General features: G+C 43.0%; 3 protein-coding genes across 3 annotated transcripts in view; 1 reads left to right on the forward strand and 2 right to left on the reverse strand.

The window, feature by feature from the left end:
* Positions 1-1,079: 1,079 nt before the first annotated feature.
* Positions 1,080-4,869, reverse strand: slc35a4 (solute carrier family 35 member A4). The gene has a single exon (XM_061902129.1). It carries the CDS (start codon positions 4,867-4,869, stop codon positions 3,922-3,924), a length of 948 nt encoding a protein of 315 aa, XP_061758113.1. The 3' UTR covers positions 1,080-3,921.
* A 74-nt stretch (positions 4,870-4,943) lies between these two features.
* Positions 4,944-12,350, reverse strand: LOC133553665 (SLC35A4 upstream open reading frame protein). Its single transcript, XM_061902130.1, has 3 exons — positions 12,084-12,350; positions 10,466-10,564; positions 4,944-5,141 (listed from the first exon to the last, which is right to left on the reverse strand). Exons 1-3 carry the CDS (start codon positions 12,096-12,098, stop codon positions 4,944-4,946), a joined length of 312 nt encoding a protein of 103 aa, XP_061758114.1. The 5' UTR covers positions 12,099-12,350.
* Positions 12,351-12,424: 74 nt separating this feature from the next.
* Positions 12,425-19,547, forward strand: part of hmgxb3 (HMG box domain containing 3) — a 34,762-nt gene continuing 27,639 nt past the window's right edge. The window contains exon 1 of the mRNA XM_061902128.1: positions 12,425-12,635. The gene's annotated coding sequence lies outside the window, so the exon portion shown is untranslated. The remainder of the gene's footprint in view (positions 12,636-19,547) is intronic.

A 19,547-nucleotide genomic window follows, 5' to 3' on the forward strand; every position in this document is an offset into this window, starting at 1 on the left:
GAATAAATAAATATGTATATATGTGAATATATGTATATATATGTGTGTATATATATATACATATATATATACACACATATATATACTGTGTATATATGTAATATATGCTTATATATTTAGATGTATAAATTACAATGAAAAATTTACAAATTTTTAACGAATACATTCAATAATTTTATAAATATGTATGCTGAATATATATATATACATATATATACTGTATACATATCTATATCAATAATATTAACAAATGTTTAATTATATACTTAAATGTGTATATAAATGATATATATGTATATCATATATATACACATTTATATACATACTGGTCATATATATGTATATATATATGTTTGTGTGTATATATATATGTGTGTGTGTGTTACATACACACACACATATATATATATATATGTAATCTATGCTTATATATTTAGATTTATAAATTACTTATTTTTAACGAATACATTCAAAATATTTTTATAAATATGTATACTGAATATATATATATATATATATACTGTATAAATATATATATACTGTATAAATATATGTACATCAATAGTATTAACACATGTTTAACTATATACATTTAAATGTATTGTTCATTAAAACTAAGAAAAGTTTCAATGTAATAAAGATAGTTCACAATTTAATTGGACCAGAAATAATATTTCACATTTAATTCATGAAAATTTGGTCCAAAACGGTTGTCCAAAAGTATAACAACTTTTTGAAGCTTGCTTATATTTGTATATTGTAGAAATCAAATTCAAACCCAGCGTAAATGTGAAAATAGGAAGAAAAAAAAAAAAAGCTGGCAAGTTGATAGTTATTGTAATAATATTACTGTTTGTCTTTCAATACATAAATATTCACTAAATGTTTGATATCAGCACTCATATTTAGACACTCCTGCTGTATATTATTTATTCAATTGCTTTTATAATTAATTTTTGGAACAGCAAATCCTTTATACAAAAAAAAACAACACTCTTAAGAACTGATATTTAATTGTATTATTGTTTCAAAAAAGACTTTGAAGGTCATACTATTGTCAATGATGCAACACTGGACACTTCTGTAGGCGCACCTGCACGATTTAATGACATCCAACACAAAGTCTTTTACAAATATGCTTCTATTGCAGTGGTTCTTCCTATTATTGTGCTGTTAAGCAGCATGAGAGGCACATTATAGCATCGCTACACCTAAATATTTAACATATTGACCAAATAAATGTTTGTCAATCTAAAACAAACCTGGGCAAATTAAGGCCTGTTAGACTTTTCAATCTGGCCCGCCGGACATTCCCAAATATTTTGCTGCCATTATAATGTGCAGTGAAGTTTTCTAATGACCGTAATTCTTCAATTACACAAAATATTTCAATGGTAGGAGTCTGTGCATTTGCATGATATACTAGTTACTATGGTCATCTAATTAGTTACTATGGTTATGTAGCTGACATAGGCTCCGGCACCCCCCGAAAGGGACAAGCGGTAGAGAATGGATGGATGGATGGTAATCTAATTAGTAACTATGGTCATCTAAGTCACAGCAGCTCAGACGAGGCATCAAGTAGTGTGGGTGGGGAGCGTTTCCACAGAGTGTTTCCAGAGCGGCCAGCCTGAAATGTGGGTGTCAGGGACAGACGTGGAAGAAGATATTTACCACAAAGTTATAAAGCCATCTTCTTCCGCTTATCCGAGGTCGGGTCGCGGGGGCAGCAGCCTAAGCAGGGAAGCCCAGACTTCCCTCTCCCCAGCCACTTCATCCAGCTCTTTCCCGGAGGATCCCGAGGCGTTCCCAGGCCTGCCGGGAGACATAGTCTTCCCAACGTGTCCTGGGTCTTCCCTGTGGCCTCCTACTGGTCGGATGTACCCTAAACACCTCTCGAGGGAGGCGTTCGGGTGGCATCCTGACCAGATGCACGAACCACCTCATCTGGCTCCTCTCCATGTGGAGGAGCAGCTGCTTTACTTTGAGCTTCTCACCCTATCTCTAAGGGAGAGACCCGCCACCCGGCAGAGGAAACTCATTTGGGCCGCTTGTACCCGTGATCTTGTCCTTTTGGTCATAACCCAAAGCTCATGACCATAAGTGAGGATGGGAACGTAGATCAACCGGTAAATTGAGAGCTTTGCCTTCCGGCTCAGCTCCTTCTTCACCACAACGGATTGATACAGCGTCTGCATTACTGAAGACGCCGCACCGATCCGCCTCTCGATCTCATGATCCACTCTTCCCTCACTCGTGAACAAGACTCCGAGGTACTTGAACTCCTCCACTTGGGGCAGGGTCTCCTCCCCAACCCGGAGATGGCACTCCACCCTTTTCCGGGCGAGAACCATGGACTCGGACTTGGAGGTGCTGAATCTCATCCCAGTCACTTCAGACTCGGCTGCAAACCGACTACGTTTTGCTTGAATTTAAAAATATGTCAATCGAGAGGGGGTGTGACGTTCACATGTTGTCAATATTCAGTGTTTTATTGTTCATAGTTAATATTTTAAATCCCACATTCTTTATTTTCATGTACATTCTGGGTGTCTCATTCAGTAAAAAAATTTAAAATCCCATAACGTTTTTAGCATTCAATCTGAAATTATAGTGAGGTTTTGCATTAGTGTTCCTAAAAATAGGCCCCCAGGGACATTTTTTTCCTCTAAATGTTCCCCCCATCCCCCGAGTCAAAATAATTGCCCTGGCCTGGTCACAAGTAAAGTGGAAACAACGATGCATACCTAATTAAGTGGCCAGTGACTGTATAAGTTAAAGTCCTACTGAAAGCCACTACTGGCCACCACGCAGTCCGATAGTTTATATATCAATGATGAAATATTAACATTGCAACACATGCCAATACGGCCGCTTTACTTTACTAAATTACAATTTTACATTTCCCGCGGAGTTTCCTGTTGAAAACGTCGCGGAATGATGACGCGTGTTTGTGACGTTATTGGTTGGAGGCGACATATTAGCCAGCACCACTTACGGCTAAAAGTCGTCTCTTTTCATCGCATAATTACACAGTATTTTGGACATCTGTGTTGCTGAATCTTTTGCAATTTGTTCAATTAATAATGGAGACACTAAATAAGAATGCTGTTGGTGGAAAGCGGTGGATTGCAGCTGCCTTTAGCACCGAGACACAGCCGGTGTTTGTTTGTTGTGAAGCTTTAACACAGAGCGGTCAAGCGAACATGTTTTTGGATGGGAAAATTGTGATATTAAGTCGGCTCTTACCGGAGACTTGAGTGGATTACGCGACCTCCTCCTGTAGCTGTCAAAAAGGCAGCTGTGATCTTGGCTCCTCCATTGGCTTCTCTCAGATACACTGGCGTTCACCGCAGCCCTCCGACTTTCAGGTATGACTTTATAATCTCACTAAAACACTATTAACACAATAAGCAGGTAAGGGATTTTCTAAAATTATCCTAGTAAATGTGTCTAATAACGTCTGAATCGCTCACACTGCCGTCGCCTGGAGCCCTCGCTTTTTCTTTTTTTTTTTGCTTCACTCTAACTTTCCTCATCCTAGAATCTTTCATCCTTGCTCAAATGGGGAACTCATCGCTTTCTCAGTCCGAATTGCACTTGCTGCTGGTGGCTATGATTATAAAAAATGTTCAGATGTGAGGAGCTCCACAACCCGTGACGTCACGCGCACATCGTCTGCTACTTCCGGTACAGGCAAGGCTTTTTTATTAGCCACCAAAAGTTGGGAACTTTATCGTGGATGTTCTCTACTAAATCCTTTCAGCAAAAATATGGCAATATCGCGAAATGATGAAGTATGACACATAGAATGGACCTGCTATCCCTGTTTAAATAAGAAAATCTCATTTCAGTAGGCCTTTAAAAAGTCACGTTCACATTAGTGCAGGATGAAAAGGCAGACATAGTCACACATTTCAGCTATGTGTAGTAAAGGTAAGCTGCCAGGCCGACCATGGAAACGGGCAGAACGAAGAAGAAGGTGAGCTGCAGCCCTAAGAAGGCCCAGGACAACAAAGCATTGACCAGCATGGAACAGGAGATGACGAATAGTCGCGTAATGCCGCTGCCGTGCTTCAGCACCACGGACATCAGGAGGCCGTTGGCCGCCTGCCCTGCAATGATGGCCCAAACGGGCCAGGAGTATCCTTCTAGGAAGCTTTTGTCGCTCGCCAGGGCGGAGAAGGACGACATCCCGTTGATGAGCACACCAAACGCATAGAGGTAGAGGTTCTGTTGGCTGAGTGGAAGATTTTGGCTCTTCAGCGTCCTTTCTGTGTAAACAGCCGCCAGCCCAGAGACGCAGCAGTACACCCACATGAGGAAGAGCCCCCATGCGGTGATGTAAAGCCTGGCCGCCGCCCCCTCCGCTGGACCCAGGCTGCTGTAGCTGTGGCACGCTCCCGCCGCCATCAGGAGCCCCAGACTGAGCCACTGACCCCGGCGCAGCCTCCTGCCGAGACACAGTGAGTAAAGCAGAGCCGTGGCGGCGATTTTAAGGTTGCTGAGGACTTGGAAGGAGCTGGGATCCATATAGGCCTGCATGAGGACCACCAGGTTGTTGTTGAGGGCGTACAGCGCGGCGGGGACGGCGTACGGGGCCGCCAGGGCCGGGGAGGGAAGGGCAAGCGAGGCGGACGCACCGTCGGTGGCGGCGAAAGCGGCGAAGGAGACGAGCAGCTTGGTCAGCTCGATCATGAGCACGCAGGAGGAGGGGTCAAAGGGCACACGCTGGTCCACTTTGCTCAGAGCGATGAGAGGCGCGTGAGAGCCATAGATGAGGACCATCACGCACAAGAGGGCCCCCCACTGGAGCCTCGTTAGCCACCGCCTCCTGTGCCTCACCCTCTCACTCCGGATCACAATCATGATCACCAAATTAAAGAAGCAAAAACATGGCAGGCAGGCAGGAAGTCTTTCTTATTTGAGTCCAGTCAGCGGCTCTACTTTGGCCCTTTTGTCAGGTTGCTAAGCAACTCTTTCACCGTCCTTTCAACATTGGGCACTTGGTAGTTCTGCGCCGCGTACATGCCAGTGATGGTGCCCAGCAGCACGCCCACGATGGCGGAGGAGCGGAGCTTGGCCACCACGTAGCCAGCCAGGAAGCCCTTCAGGAACGGGCCGCCAAACAGCGAGCCCCCCTGCGAGCGAGAGGAATTCAATACATCAACGCTTTACACAAAAAAAAACATACTCAGATTACATATTGAACACTTGAGCATTCATCATTTTTAAATGACAGTTTTACACCAACTAGGGCTGGGTGATATGGCCTTTTATTAATATTTCAATATTTTTAGGTCATATCGCGATATACAATATATATCTGGATATATTGCATTAGCCTTGCTGTCATGATCCGCCTCCCACATCATACATAGTTTTTGTTCTTGAGTCCTTTTGTGTGTTTTCTAATTATTTTTGGTCTCTTACGATCACCAGCTTGTGCACTTCCTTGTTTGTTCGGTAACCATGGTTTCACATTTGTTCCACCTGCACTGGTTTTTTGACACACACCTGTTTATAATTACTGTCTCCTTGTATTTAAGCCTGCTTTCTGCCGTTGTTCAGTCTTGGTTCGTTGTTTGCTACATGCAACTATCACGTTAGTTTCTCTGCGTTATAAATACTTGTGATAAGTTATGCCTTAGCTTCTCGTGCGATCGGCACGTTCCTTTTGGACTTTCAAACTTCCTTGCTACATTTAGCATTAGCTTCCCGTGCGTAGGCACGCACTTTATTTTGCCTTTTATACCAGTGTTCTTTAACTTTTTGTATATTAAACCAAGTTCCTACCTGCAATCCCTGCTTGTCCTGGTCCTTGTGCATCCGGGGGTGACACAACACGCAAACGATGCGTTTCCAGCGTGACAGATGCATATAATGACAGCAGTATGATGATTCTATGTGTCTACATTCAAACATTCTTCTTCATACTGCATTAATATATGCTCATTTTTAACTTTCATGCAGAGAAGGAAATCACAAGTCAATTGACCAAAACTGTATTTATTAAACAGTTATTAAGCAGCGGCACAAACGTTCATGTCATTTCAAAACAGAAAGTGCAAGATTGTCAGAGACATTTTAAGTGTCAAATATAAATGAGCTGCATAATAAGAAATCAAATAGTATTCGTCCTTCTCTAAGTGGTAGGTTACTGCAGACGTTATGAAATTCTCTTCATTCTCTAGTAGGTGACTTTTCAAATGATGCTACATATTAGCAGTAATGCTACTTTTTATAGCAACGCTTTAGGCCCACACTTGACAAATTACGGTTGTCTGTTCGATATTTTCCCACTTGAAGCCGAACCACCGTCAGGCTATGGAAACCCTGCTGTTTTTATTGGGAATTAATTCTTCCTTCATTCGTACCTTCTTTCTCTCGTATTACCACTCGCATGGCTCCACTAGCACCACAGCTAACATTACCCATGCAGCTACCTCTCTGCTCCGCGAGGGCGTATACGTATGTGACGTATGACGTGACGTATTTAAGAAAGTGCGCTTGTCTGTGAGAAGGAGAGACAGGAAAGAGTGAGAAGAGCCTGTTATGTAATTCCCGCAGCTAAAAGCAACTGCGTGAGAACGTATACTCGAATAACACGATATAGTCATTTTCTATATCGCAGAGACAAACCCACGATATATCATGTGTATCGATATATCGCCCAGCCCTAACACCAACATACTTTTATAGGCGCACACAATTTTGAACTACTTTGACTTTAAGCACACCTGTGAAGTTAAAACCATTTCAGGTGACTACCTCTTGAAGCTCATGGAGAGAAAGCCAATAGTGTGCAAAACAGTGCTCAGAGCAGAGGGTGGCTTTTTTTAAGAAACTAGAATGCAGCTGAGATAGGCTCCAGGACCCCCCGCAACCCCAAAATGGACAAGCGGTAGAAAATGGATGGATGGATGGATGGATAGATAGAATATAAAACACGTTTTCGGTTAGTTGACCTTTTTTTGTTAAGTACATAACTCTGCATGTGTTCATTCATAGTTGTGATGCCTTCAGTGACAATCTACTATTTAAATAGTCATGAAAATAAAGAAAACACATTGAATGGGAAGCTCTATCCGAAATGTTGGCCTGTACTGCGTAAATACAATAAATGTGAAAATTTTGCAAGATAGCACTTTATGGACATAAGAGATAAAACAAATAAAAACAAATGTAAGAATTTTGCAAGTGGGCACCTGATGGCCATAAGACGTAACTACACTTGTCCATATAAATAAAAATAGTGTTCATAGTCTAGTTGGCCAACATAAATAAAAAGGAGTGATACCTCTCACATCGAATTAGGGTTGGGCGATGTATCGATATACTCCATGTATTGCAGGTTTGTCTCTGTGCGATATAGAAAATGACTATATCGTGATAATCGAGTATACGTCCTCACGCAGTTGCTTTTACCTGCGGGCATTACACTACAGGCTCTTCTCACTCTTTGTTGTCCGTCCTTCTGACAGAGACATAAAACAAGCGCACCTTCTTACATACGTCACATACTGTCGCGCGTGCAACGTCATACACCCTCACGGAGCAGACAGGTGGCGACATGGTAAAGCTAGCTGTGATGCTAGCGGTGTGGTAACAAATTAAGGAAGAATTGATTCCCAAGAAAAACAGCAGGCAAAATTGTGCGGCAAAAGCGTTGCTACAAAAAGAAGCAGCACTTCTAAAGTGTAGAACCATTTGAAAAGTCAGCTGCTAGAGAATGAAGAGTGCTTGAAACTCCACATGTCAACATCTCGGTTCGGCGCCACACCAACAAAATGCAGAAGCAACCATTTCCACATCAACACCGTATGAAAAAAATAGTCAACAACAGGAGATAACGTCTGCAGGAACCTACCACATAGTGAAACACATACACTATTTGATTTCCTATTATGCAGCTCATTTTTATTTGACAGATATTGAAATATTGTGTGTGACATCATGCACAAAAGTGCACTTTATTTGTTTTAAACTATTGTAGTGGCGTTCTGTACAAAAAGTGCATTTTAATTTAGTGTTCTTTTGATATGTCAACTTAGTGACATCATGCACAAAAGTGCACTCATAGCTTGTTTTAAAATGTCTCTGACAATCTTGCACTTTCAGTTTTTGAAATGACATGAATGTTTGTGCCACTGTGCCAATAACTGTTTAATAAATACAGTTTTGGTCAAATGACTTTTTGATTTCCCTCTCTGCATGAAAGTTTAAAATGAACATATATTAATACAGTATGAAGAAGAATATTTGAATGTAGACACATAGAATCATCATACTGCTGTCATTATATGCATCAAGTATTCATTCAAAGCTAAGGCAAAAATATGGATATATAAATCGTGTATCGTGACATGGCCTAAAACTATCGAGATATTAATAAAAGGCCATATCGCCCAGCCCCCTACATCAAATACAGAATCTTCACAGCCTGCGTTCAATTAGATGACAAAACGTTAAAAGCTAGTATTGATGTTATTTGAAAACTGTCCCATATTCAAACACAGGGTTACTATTCAAACTGTATGTAATGTTACAGTGGCCAAAATATTAAATATACTTGTTAATTAAAACATCTACCTTGTCTTTGAAGCATGTAAGTCCCATCCTAAAACTCATTTGTATACTCTAGCCTTTAAATAAACCTCTCTTGTAGACCAGTTAATCTGCTGTTTCTTTTCTGCTCTGCCCCCCACTCCTTCGTGGAGAGGAGAGCACAGATTGGGTGACGCGCTAGCTGTCCAAAGTCAGGACCCAGGGTGGACCACTCATCTGTGCATCAGTTAGGACGTCTCTGCGCTGCTGACCTGTCTCCGTTCAAGATGATCTCCTGCTGGCCCCACTATGGACTGGACTTTCACGATAAAGTTAGATCCACTATGGACTGGACTTTCACGACAAGTTAGATCCACTATGGACTGGACTCTCATACTATTGTATTAGATCCACTATGGACTGGACTCTCATACTATTGTGTTAGATCCACTATGGACTAAACTTTTACACTATTATGTTAGATCCACCATGGACTGGACTCTTATACTATTTTGTTAGATCCACTATGGACTGGACTCTCACTATTATGTTAGATCCACTATGGACTGGACTCTCACTATTATGTTAGATCCACTATGGACTGGACTCTCACTATTATGTTAGATCCACTATAGACTGGACTCTCACTATTATGTTAGATCCACTATGGACTGGACGCTCACTATTATGTTAGATCCACTATAGACTGGACTCTCACTATTATGTTAGATCCACTATAGACTGGACTCTCACACTATTATGTTAGATCCACTATGGACTGGACGCTCACTATTATGTTAGATCCAATATAGACTGGACTCTCACTATTATGTTAGATCCACTATAGACTGGACTCTCACACTATTATGTTAGATCCACTATGGACTGGACGCTCACTATTATGTTAGATCCCCTAAGGACTGGACTCTCACTATTATGTTAGATCCACTATAGACTGGACTCTCACTATTATGTTAGATCCACTATAGACTGGACTCTCACTATTATGTTAGATCCACTATAGACTGGACTCTCACTATTATGTTAGATCCACTATAGACTGGACTCTCACTATTATGTTAGATCCACTATAGACTGGACTCTCATTATTATGTTAGATACACTATGGACTGGACTCTCACTATTATGTTAGATCCACTATGGACTGGACTCTCACTATTATGTTAGATCCCCTATGGACTGGACTCTCCCTATTATGTTAGATCCCCTATGGACTGGACTCTCACTATTATGTTAGAGCCATTATGGACTGGACTCTCACTATTAGGTTAGATCCACTATGGACTGGACTCTCACACTATTATGTTAGATCCCCTATGGACTGGACTCTCACTATTATGTTAGATCCCCTATGGACTGGACTCTCACTATTATGTTAGAGCCATTATGGACTGGACTCTCACTATTATGTTGGATCCACTATGGACTGGACTCTCACACTATTATGTTAGATCCACTATGGACTGGACTCTCACACTATTATGTTAGATCCACTATGGACTGGACTCTCACACTATTATATTAGATCCACTATGGACTGGAATCTCTCAATCTTATGCTAGATCCACTCGACGTCCATTGCACAGCTCGCCCAGGAAGGGTCCCCACATTTGCGATCCCCTCCAAGGTCTCTCATTGTCATCCCATTGGGTTAAGTTTTTCCTTGCCCTGATGTGCAATCTGAGCTGAGGATGTTGTTGTGGCTTGTGCAGCCCTTTGAGACACTCATGATTTAGGACTATATAAGTAAACATAGATTGTTTTTTAATGGTTACTTAGGCCTACATACTGTAATCTGATGTTGGTTCTCTTACTTGGACAGACAAGTTTTTTTCCGAGGAGGTACTTAGTGAAACAAGTTTGGAAAGTAATGTTTTAGTAATGAATAACAACTTACCTGAGGAACTCCTGCGGAAATTTCGTTCTCGACTCGCTTCTGAATTTCTGCCAGTTGATTTTTTAGCTCAGTCAGGTCTTTCAACTGTTTCAGGGGGTCCTAAAAACAGAAGCGCGTAAAGCTAGGCACTCTGTAATACTAATTATTCAATTTTTTTAAAATGCAAAAATGAAGTAGTGCACAAATAAACGTAATTTAGTAAAAGTTTAACGTCACTGAAAGGCCTACTGAAAGCCACTACTATCCACCACGCAGTCTGATAGTTTATATATCAATGATGAAATATTAACATTGCAACACATGCCAATACGGCCGCTTTAGTTTACTAAATTGCAATTTTAAATTTCCCGCGAAGTGTTCTGTTAAAAACGTCGCGGAATGATGACGCTTATGTTGACGCGTGCTTGTGACGTTAATTGGTTGGAGCGGACATTTTATTCCAGCACCACTCACGGCTAAAAGTCGCCTGCTTTAATCGCATAATTCCACAGTATTCTGGACGTCTGTATTGCTGAATCTTTTGCAATTTGTTCAATTAATAATGGAGACTATAAAGAAGAAAGATGCTGGTGGAAAGCGGTGTATTGCAGCTGCCTTTAGCAACACAAACACAGCCGGTGTTTCCTTATTTAAAATTCCAAAAGGTGAAGTTTTACTATGGAACAGAGCGGTCAAGCGAACATAGTCCCCGGCCACATGTCAACCGGCAGGTTTCGGTGAGAAAATTGTGGTAATAGGTTGGCTCTTACCGTAGACATGAGCGGAGCTTGCGCCCTCCTGCAGCTGTCAAAGAGGCAACTGCGACTGGCGCTCACCACATCCCTCCGACTTTCAGGTATGACTTTATAATCTCACTACAACACTAGTAACACAATAAGCAGATAACGGATTTTCCAGAATTATCCTAGTAAATGTGTCTAATAACATCTGATTTGCTCCCACTGCCCTCGTCTTTTTTTTTTCTTCTAGTCCTTCACTCTCACTATCCTCATCCACGAATCTTTCATCCTCGCTCAAATTAATGCGAAAATCGTCGCTTTCTCGGTCCGAATCGCTCTAGCTCCTGGTGGCCATGATTGTAAACAATGTTCAGATGTGAGGAGCTCCACAACCCGTGACGTCACGCGCACATCGTCTGCTACTTCCGGTACAGGCAAGGCTTTTTTATTAGCCACCAAAAGTTGCGAACTTTATCGTCGATGTTCTCTACTAAATCCTTTCAGCAAAAATATGGCAATATCGCGAAATGATGAAGTATGACACATAGAATGGAGCTGCTATCCCCGTTTAAATAAGAACATCTCATTTCAGTAGGCCTTTAAGAATTCATCATTGATATATAAACTATCAGACTGCGTGGTCGGTAGTAGTGGGTTTTAGTAGGCCTTTAATTCATCATCTTGATCTGGTCCATAATTATAATAACAAGGAAGGAGGTAAGGGAAACATTATCTGCCAACTCTCTTTGAAATCACTCATTTGTAACGATGATTTAACCTCGTCTAAAGTGACGTTAAACTTTTACTAAATGACGTTTATTCGTGCACTACTTCATTTTTTGCGTTGAACAAAAATAGAATAATTAGTTAAACGACATTAAACGCAGCGCCTCACTCACCTTGCCATCCGCCATGTTTTCTCATCGAGTCGCTTACAGTTCGATTAACTAGCCTGTGCAGTGCCTTTTTGACTAGTCCGGTCCGCCGTGTTTCCTCATCGAGTCGCTCACAGTTCGATTAGCTAGCCTTTGCAGTGCGTTTTTGATTAGTCCGGTCTTAGTTATTCTCAGGTTGCCCTTAAAGTCTACCATTAAATATTTAAACACAACCTTCTTCGCCTAATTCGACATTACAGGCGCAAAAATGCGCAAATATGACAGTGTAATGACATATTTGGAGTGTCATCTTCACGTGTCAAAAACGTCCTTCCTGATTGGTCCGCGCTTCCACAAGCGTGCCTGTGATTGGCTTAGAACCTTAGCAACATGTCGCCATGTTAGTCGACGGCGAAGGAAGCTACATGGCAGACATTTATCCCTCACAAATGTATCGCTTTAACGATACCGGTTGTAATATGTTCATATTGAGCGTACCTTTATCATGTACAACCTTTTTGGTGCGATCGACGTCTTGTTTTCCTTCGTACCTTGAAGCGCTTTGGGCCGTATAAGGTAAGACTTCAACAAGAAGCCATTTGATTGGACAATGATGCTGGGGTGCAGGCAGTATGGAGACCGGCCATTAACTGGGGTGCAGGCAGTATGGAGACCGGCCATTAACTGGGGTGCAGGCAGTATGGAGACCGGCCATTAACTGGGGTGCAGGCAGTATGGAGACCGTCCATTAACTGGGGTGCAGGCAGTATGGAGACCGGCCATTAACTGGGGTGCAGGCAGTATGGAGACCGTCCATTAACTGGGGTGCAGGCAGTATGGAGACCGTCCATTAACTGGGGTGCAGGCAGTATGGAGACCGGCCATTAACTGGGGTGCAGGCAGTATGGAGACCGTCCATTAACTGGGGTGCAGGCAGTATGGAGACCGTCCATTAACTGGGGTGCAGGCAGTATGGAGACAGTCCATTAACTGGGGTGCAGGCAGTATGGAGACCGTCCATTAACTGGGGTGCAGGCTGTATGGAGACCGTCCATTAACTGGGGTGCAGGCAGTATGGAGACCGTCCATTAACTGGGGTGCAGGCAGTATGGAGACCGTCCATTAACTGGGGTGCAGGCAGTATGGAGACCGTCCATTAACTGGGGTGCAGGCAGTATGGAGACCGGCCATTAACTGGGGTGCAGGCAGTATGGAGACCGTCCATTAACTGGGGTGCAGGCAGTATGGAGACCGTCCATTAACTGGGGTGCAGGCAGTATGGAGACCGTCCATTAACTGGGGTGCAGGCAGTATGGAGACCGTCCATTAACTGGGGTGCAGGCAGTATGGAGACCGGCCATTAACTGGGGTGCAGGCAGTATGGAGACCGTCCATTAACTGGGGTGCAGGCAGTATGGAGACCGTCCATTAACTGGGGTGCAGGCAGTATGGAGACCGTCCATTAACTGGGGTGCAGGCAGTATGGAGACCGTCCATTAACTGGGGTGCAGGCAGTATGGAGACCGTCCATTAACTGGGGTGCAGGCAGTATGGAGACCGGCCATTAACTGGGGTGCAGGCAGTATGGAGACCGTCCATTAACTGGGGTGCAGGCAGTATGGAGACCGGCCATTAACTGGGGTGCAGGCAGTATGGAGACCGTCCATTAACTGGGGTGCAGGCAGTATGGAGACCGTCCATTAACTGGGGTGCAGGCAGTATGGAGACTGTCCATTAACTGGGGTGCAGGCAGTATGGAGACCGTCCATTAACTGGGGTGCAGGCAGTATGGAGACCGTCCATTAACTGGGGTGCAGGCAGTATGGAGACCGTCCATTAACTGGGGTGCAGGCAGTATGGAGACCGGCCATTAACTGGGGTGCAGGCAGTATGGAGACCGTCCATTAACTGGGGTGCAGGCAGTATGGAGACCGGCCATTAACTGGGGTGCAGGCAGTATGGAGACCGTCCATTAACTGGGGTGCAGGCAGTATGGAGACCGTCCATTAACTGGGGTGCAGGCAGTATGGAGACAGTCCATTAACTGGGGTGCAGGCAGTATGGAGACCGTCCATTAACTGGGGTGCAGGCAGTATGGAGACCGTCCATTAACTGGGGTGCAGGCAGTATGGAGACCGTCCATTAACTGGGGTGCAGGCAGTATGGAGACAGTCCATTAACTGGGGTGCAGGCAGTATGGAGACCGTCCATTAACTGGGGTGCAGGCTGTATGGAGACCGTCCATTAACTGGGGTGCAGGCAGTATGGAGACCGTCCATTAACTGGGGTGCAGGCAGTATGGAGACCGTCCATTAACTGGGGTGCAGGCAGTATGGAGACCGTCCATTAACTGGGGTGCAGGCAGTATGGAGACCGGCCATTAACTGGGGTGCAGGCAGTATGGAGACCGTCCATTAACTGGGGTGCAGGCAGTATGGAGACCGTCCATTAACTGGGGTGCAGGCAGTATGGAGACCGTCCATTAACTGGGGTGCAGGCAGTATGGAGACCGTCCATTAACTGGGGTGCAGGCAGTATGGAGACCGTCCATTAACTGGGGTGCAGGCAGTATGGAGACCGTCCATTAACTGGGGTGCAGGCAGTATGGAGACCGGCCATTAACTGGGGTGCAGGCAGTATGGAGACCGTCCATTAACTGGGGTGCAGGCAGTATGGAGACCGTCCATTAACTGGGGTGCAGGCAGTATCGAGACCGGCCATTAACTGGGGTGCAGGCAGTATGGAGACCGTCCATTAACTGGGGTGCAGGCAGTATGGAGACCGTCCATTAACTGGGGTGCAGGCAGTATGGAGACCGTCCATTAACTGGGGTGCAGGCAGTATGGAGACCGGCCATTAACTGGGGTGCAGGCAGTATGGAGACCGTCCATTAACTGGGGTGCAGGCAGTATGGAGAGTCCATTAATGCTACTTTTATAACCGGGGATGTGCAGGCGTTTTGAGTGAGTCAACACCTCATTTATTTACTTCTCCTATAATTGTAACCACCAACACAGTGTTATCTCTCTTCTGGGTCACTAGCTTTCTATACACAGGCATACATTATCTGCAAAGATCAACCAATCAATCAATCAATCAAAGTTTATTTATATAGCCTTAAATCAAAAGTGTCTCAAAGGGCTGCACAAACCACAACGACAGCCTCGGCTCAGATGCTACATTAGGGCAAGGAAAAACTCAACCCGATGGGATGACAAAGAGAAACCTTGGAGGGGACTGCAGATGTGGGGACGCCCCCCGGGTGACTGGTGCAATGGGCGTCAAGTGGATCTAGCATAATAGTGTGAGAGTCCAGTCAATAGTGGATCTAACATACTAGTGAGAGTCCAGTCCATAGTGGATCTAACATACTAGTGAGAGTCCAGTCCATAGTGGATCTAACATAATAGTGTGAGAGTCCAGTCCATAGTGGATCTAACATAATAGTGTGAGAGTCCAGTCCATAGTGGATCCAACATAATAGTGTGAGAGTCCAGTCCATAGTGGATCTAACATACTAGTGAGAGTCCAGTCCATAGTGGATCTAACATACTAGTGAGAGTCCAGTCCATAGTGGATCTAACATAATAGTGTGAGAGTCCAGTCCATAGTGGATCTAACATAATAGTGTGAGAGTCCAGTCCATAGTGGATCTAACATACTAGTAAGACTCCAGTCCATAGTGCATCTAACATAATAGTGTGAGAGTCCAGTCCATAGTGGATCTAACATACTAGTGAGACTCCAGTCCATAGTGGAGCTAACATAATAGTGTGAGAGTCCAGTCCATAGTGGATCTAACATAAATAGTGAGAGAGTCCAGTCCATAGTGGATCTAACATATTAGTGAGACTCCAGTCCATAGTGGATCTAACATAATAGTGTGAGAGTTCAGTCCATAGCGGATCTAACATAATAGTGAGACTCCAGTCCATAGTGGATCTAACATAATAGTGTGAGAGTCCAGTCCATAGTGGATCTAACATAATAGTGAAAGTCCAGTCCATAGTGGATCTAACATAATAGTGAAAGTCCAGTCCATAGTGGATCTAACATAATAGTGAGACTACGGTCCATAGTGGATCTAACATAATAGTGTGAGAGTCCAGTCCATAGTGGATCTAACACAATAGTGAGAGTCCAGTCCATAGTGGATCTAACATAATAATGAGAGTCCAGTCCATAGTGGATCTAACAACAGTGTGAGAGTCCAGTCCATAGTGGATCTAACATTATAGTGAGAGTCCAGTCCATAGTGGATCTAACATAATAGTGAGAGTCCAGTCCATAGTGGATCTAACATAATAGTGTGAGAGTCCAGTCCATAGTGGATCTAACATAATAGTGTGTGAGTCCAGTCCATAGTGGATCTAACATAATAGTGAGACTCCAGTCCATAGTGGATCAAACATTATAGTGAGACTCCAGTCCATAGTGGATCTAACATAATAGTGTGAGAGTCCAGTCCATAGTGGATCCAACATAATAGTGTGAGAGTCCATAGTGGATCTAACATAATAGTGAGAGTCCAGTCCATAGTGGATCAAACATTATAGTGAGACTCCAGTCCATAGTGGATCTAACATGATAGTGTGAGAGTCCAGTCCATAGTGGATCCAACATAATAGTGAGAGTCCAGTCCATAGTGGATCTAACATAATAGTGTGAGAGTCCAGAGTCCAGAGTGGATCTAACATTATAGTGAGAGTCCAGTCCATAGTGGATCTAACGTAATAGTGTGAGAGTCCAGTCCATAGGGGATCTAATGTAATAGTGTGGGAGTCCAGTCCTTACTGGATTTAACATAATAGTGTGAGAGTCCAGTCCATAGTGGATCCAGCATACTAATGTGAGAGTCCAGTCCATAGTGGATCTAACATAATAGTGAGAGAGTCCAGTCCATACTGGATCTAACATAAATAGTGAGAGAGTCCAGTTCATAGTGAATCTAACATAATAGTGAGAGTCCAGTCCATAGTGGATCTAACATAATAGTGTGAGAGTCCAGTCCATAGTGGATCTAGCATACTATTGTGAGAGTCCAGTCCATAGTGGATCTATTATAATGGTATGAGAGTCCAGTCCATACTGGATCTAACATGAATAGTGAGAGAGTCCAGTTCATAGTGAATCTAACATAATAGTGAGAGTCCAGTCCATAGTGGATCTAACATAATAGTGAGGGAGTCCAGTCTTTAGTGGATCTAACATAATAGTGTGAGAGTCCAGTCTTTAGTGGATCTAACATAATAGTGTGAGAGTCCAGTCCATAGTGGATCTAACATAATAGTGAGAGTCCAGTCCATAGTGGATCTAACATAATAGTGTGAGAGTCCAGTCCATAGTCGATCTAACATAATAGTGAGAGTCCAGTCCATAGTGGATCTAACATAATAGTGTGAGAGTCCAGTCCATGGTTGATCTAACATAATAGTGAGAGTCCAGTCCATAGTGGATCTAACATAATAGTGAGAGTCCAGTCCATAGTGGATCCAACATAAAAGTGAGAGTCTAGTCCATAGTGGATCTAACATAATAGTGTGAGAGTCTAGTCCATAGTGGATCTAACATAATAGTGAGAGAGTCCAGTCCATAGTGGAACTAACATAATAGTGAGAGAGTCCAGTCCATAGTGGATCTAACATGATAGTGAGAGTCCAGTCCATGGTGGATCTAACATAATAGTGAGAGAGTCCAGTCCATAGTGGATCTAACATAATAGTGAGATAGTCCAGTCCTTAGTGGATCAGGCATAATAGTGTGAGAGTCCAGTCCATAGTGGATCTAACATAATAGTGAGAGTCCAGTCCATAGTGGATCTAACATAATAGTGAGAGTCCAGTCCATGGTGGATCTAACATAATAGTGAGAGAGTCCAGTCCATAGTGGATCTAACATAATAGTGAGATAGTCCAGTCCTTAGTGGATCTAACATACTAGTGAGAGAGTCCAGTCCATAGTGGATCTAACATAATAGTGAGAGTCCAGTCCATAGTGGATCTAACATAATAGTGTGAGAGTCCAGTCCATAGTGGATCTAACATAATAGTGTGAGAGTCCAATCCATAGTGGATCTAACATAATAGTGAGAGTCCAGTCCATAGTGGATCTAACATAATAGTGAGAGTCCAGTCCATAGTAGATCTAACAGAATAATGTGAGTCCCGTCCATAGTGAACCTAACATAATAGTGAGATAGTCCAGTCCTTAGTGGATCAGGCATAATAGTGTGAGAGTCCAATCCATAGTGGATCCAACATTCAACTACACTCAACCCAATGGGCTGACAAAGAGAAACCTTGGAGGGGACCGCAGAAGTGAGGCAGATCAACTGGTCTAAAAGGGGGGTCTATTTAAAGGCTGGAGTATACAAATGAGTTTTAAGATGGGACTTAAATGCTTCTACTGAGTTAACATCTCTAACTGTTACCGGGAGGGTATTCCAGAGTACTGGATCCCGATTAGACGCTACTTTTAAAACAGGGATCTGCCGGCGTTTTGAATGAGTCAATACCTTATTTATTTACTTTTCCTGTTCGCCGATATTCTATATTATTTTGTGATCACCAACGAAGTGTTTTCTCTTCTGGGTTTCTAGCTTTTTATACACGGACCTACATTATCTTCCAAGATGTGTGTTATATGTTTACACTTTCATTTAAATGGGTTTCTCCACTTTGCATCACATCATAAAATGTGACAGATGTGTGTTATTCATTACGTTTTATCCTCTAATTCAGTGTTTTTCAACCTTTTCTTTGTCAAGGCACATTTTTTTCATTGAAAAAATCTTGAGGCACACCACCAGCAGAAAACATTAAAAAAATGAAACTCAGCAGCCGATATTGACAGTAAAAAGTCGTTCTCGCAATCTTTTGATATGAATTCAAACCATAACAACCATGCATCACTGTAGGTCTTGTCTCAAAGTTGGTGTACTGTCACGCCATGACTTATTTGGAGTTTATTGGTGTTTTCCTGTGTGTTTTATTTTAAATCTTGTCTTACGCTCCTATTTTGTTGTTGATTGTCATGTCATGTACGGATGTACTTTGTGGACACCGTCTGCTGCTCCACATGCTGTAAGTCTTTGCTGTCGTCCAGCGTTCTGTTTTTGTTTACTTTCCAGCCAGTTCAGTTTTAGCTTAATTTTGCATTGCCATCCCTAAGCAAGTGCCTTTTCTTAGCGGCACTTGCCTTTTGTTTATTTTTGTTTAAGGTATTAGACACCTTTTTACCTGCACGCTGACTCCCGCTGTCGCCTGCAAATTGTGATCACAACAAACCATGTTCCCGACATCTACATAGCCATTAGCTACCTGCTGCCACCTACTGATTTGGAAGAGTATTACACTGTTACTCTGCCAATTTCTAGACAGCACAGACACTCAACAACCGCACATTTACGGATTATAAATACTGATTTGCAAAAATATTTGGTTGTGTTTTTCAGTGGTTGCTAAACGCTGCTCTAATTACACTGTTTCC

This window comes from Nerophis ophidion, linkage group LG05 (genome assembly GCF_033978795.1).
Source record: "Nerophis ophidion isolate RoL-2023_Sa linkage group LG05, RoL_Noph_v1.0, whole genome shotgun sequence".
Lineage (NCBI taxonomy): Eukaryota > Metazoa > Chordata > Actinopteri > Syngnathiformes > Syngnathidae > Nerophis > Nerophis ophidion.

Coding starts and splice junctions, on each gene's coding strand:
- LOC133553665 (XM_061902130.1), bottom strand. Junction 5,142..10,465: donor TTTCCGCAGGAGTTCCTCAG/GTAAGTTGTTAT, acceptor TCTCGCTCGCAG/GGGGGCTCGCTGTTTGGCGG.
- slc35a4 (XM_061902129.1), bottom strand. CDS start 4,869: ATGATTGTGATCCGGAGTGAGAGGGTGAGGCACAGGAGGCGGTGGCTA.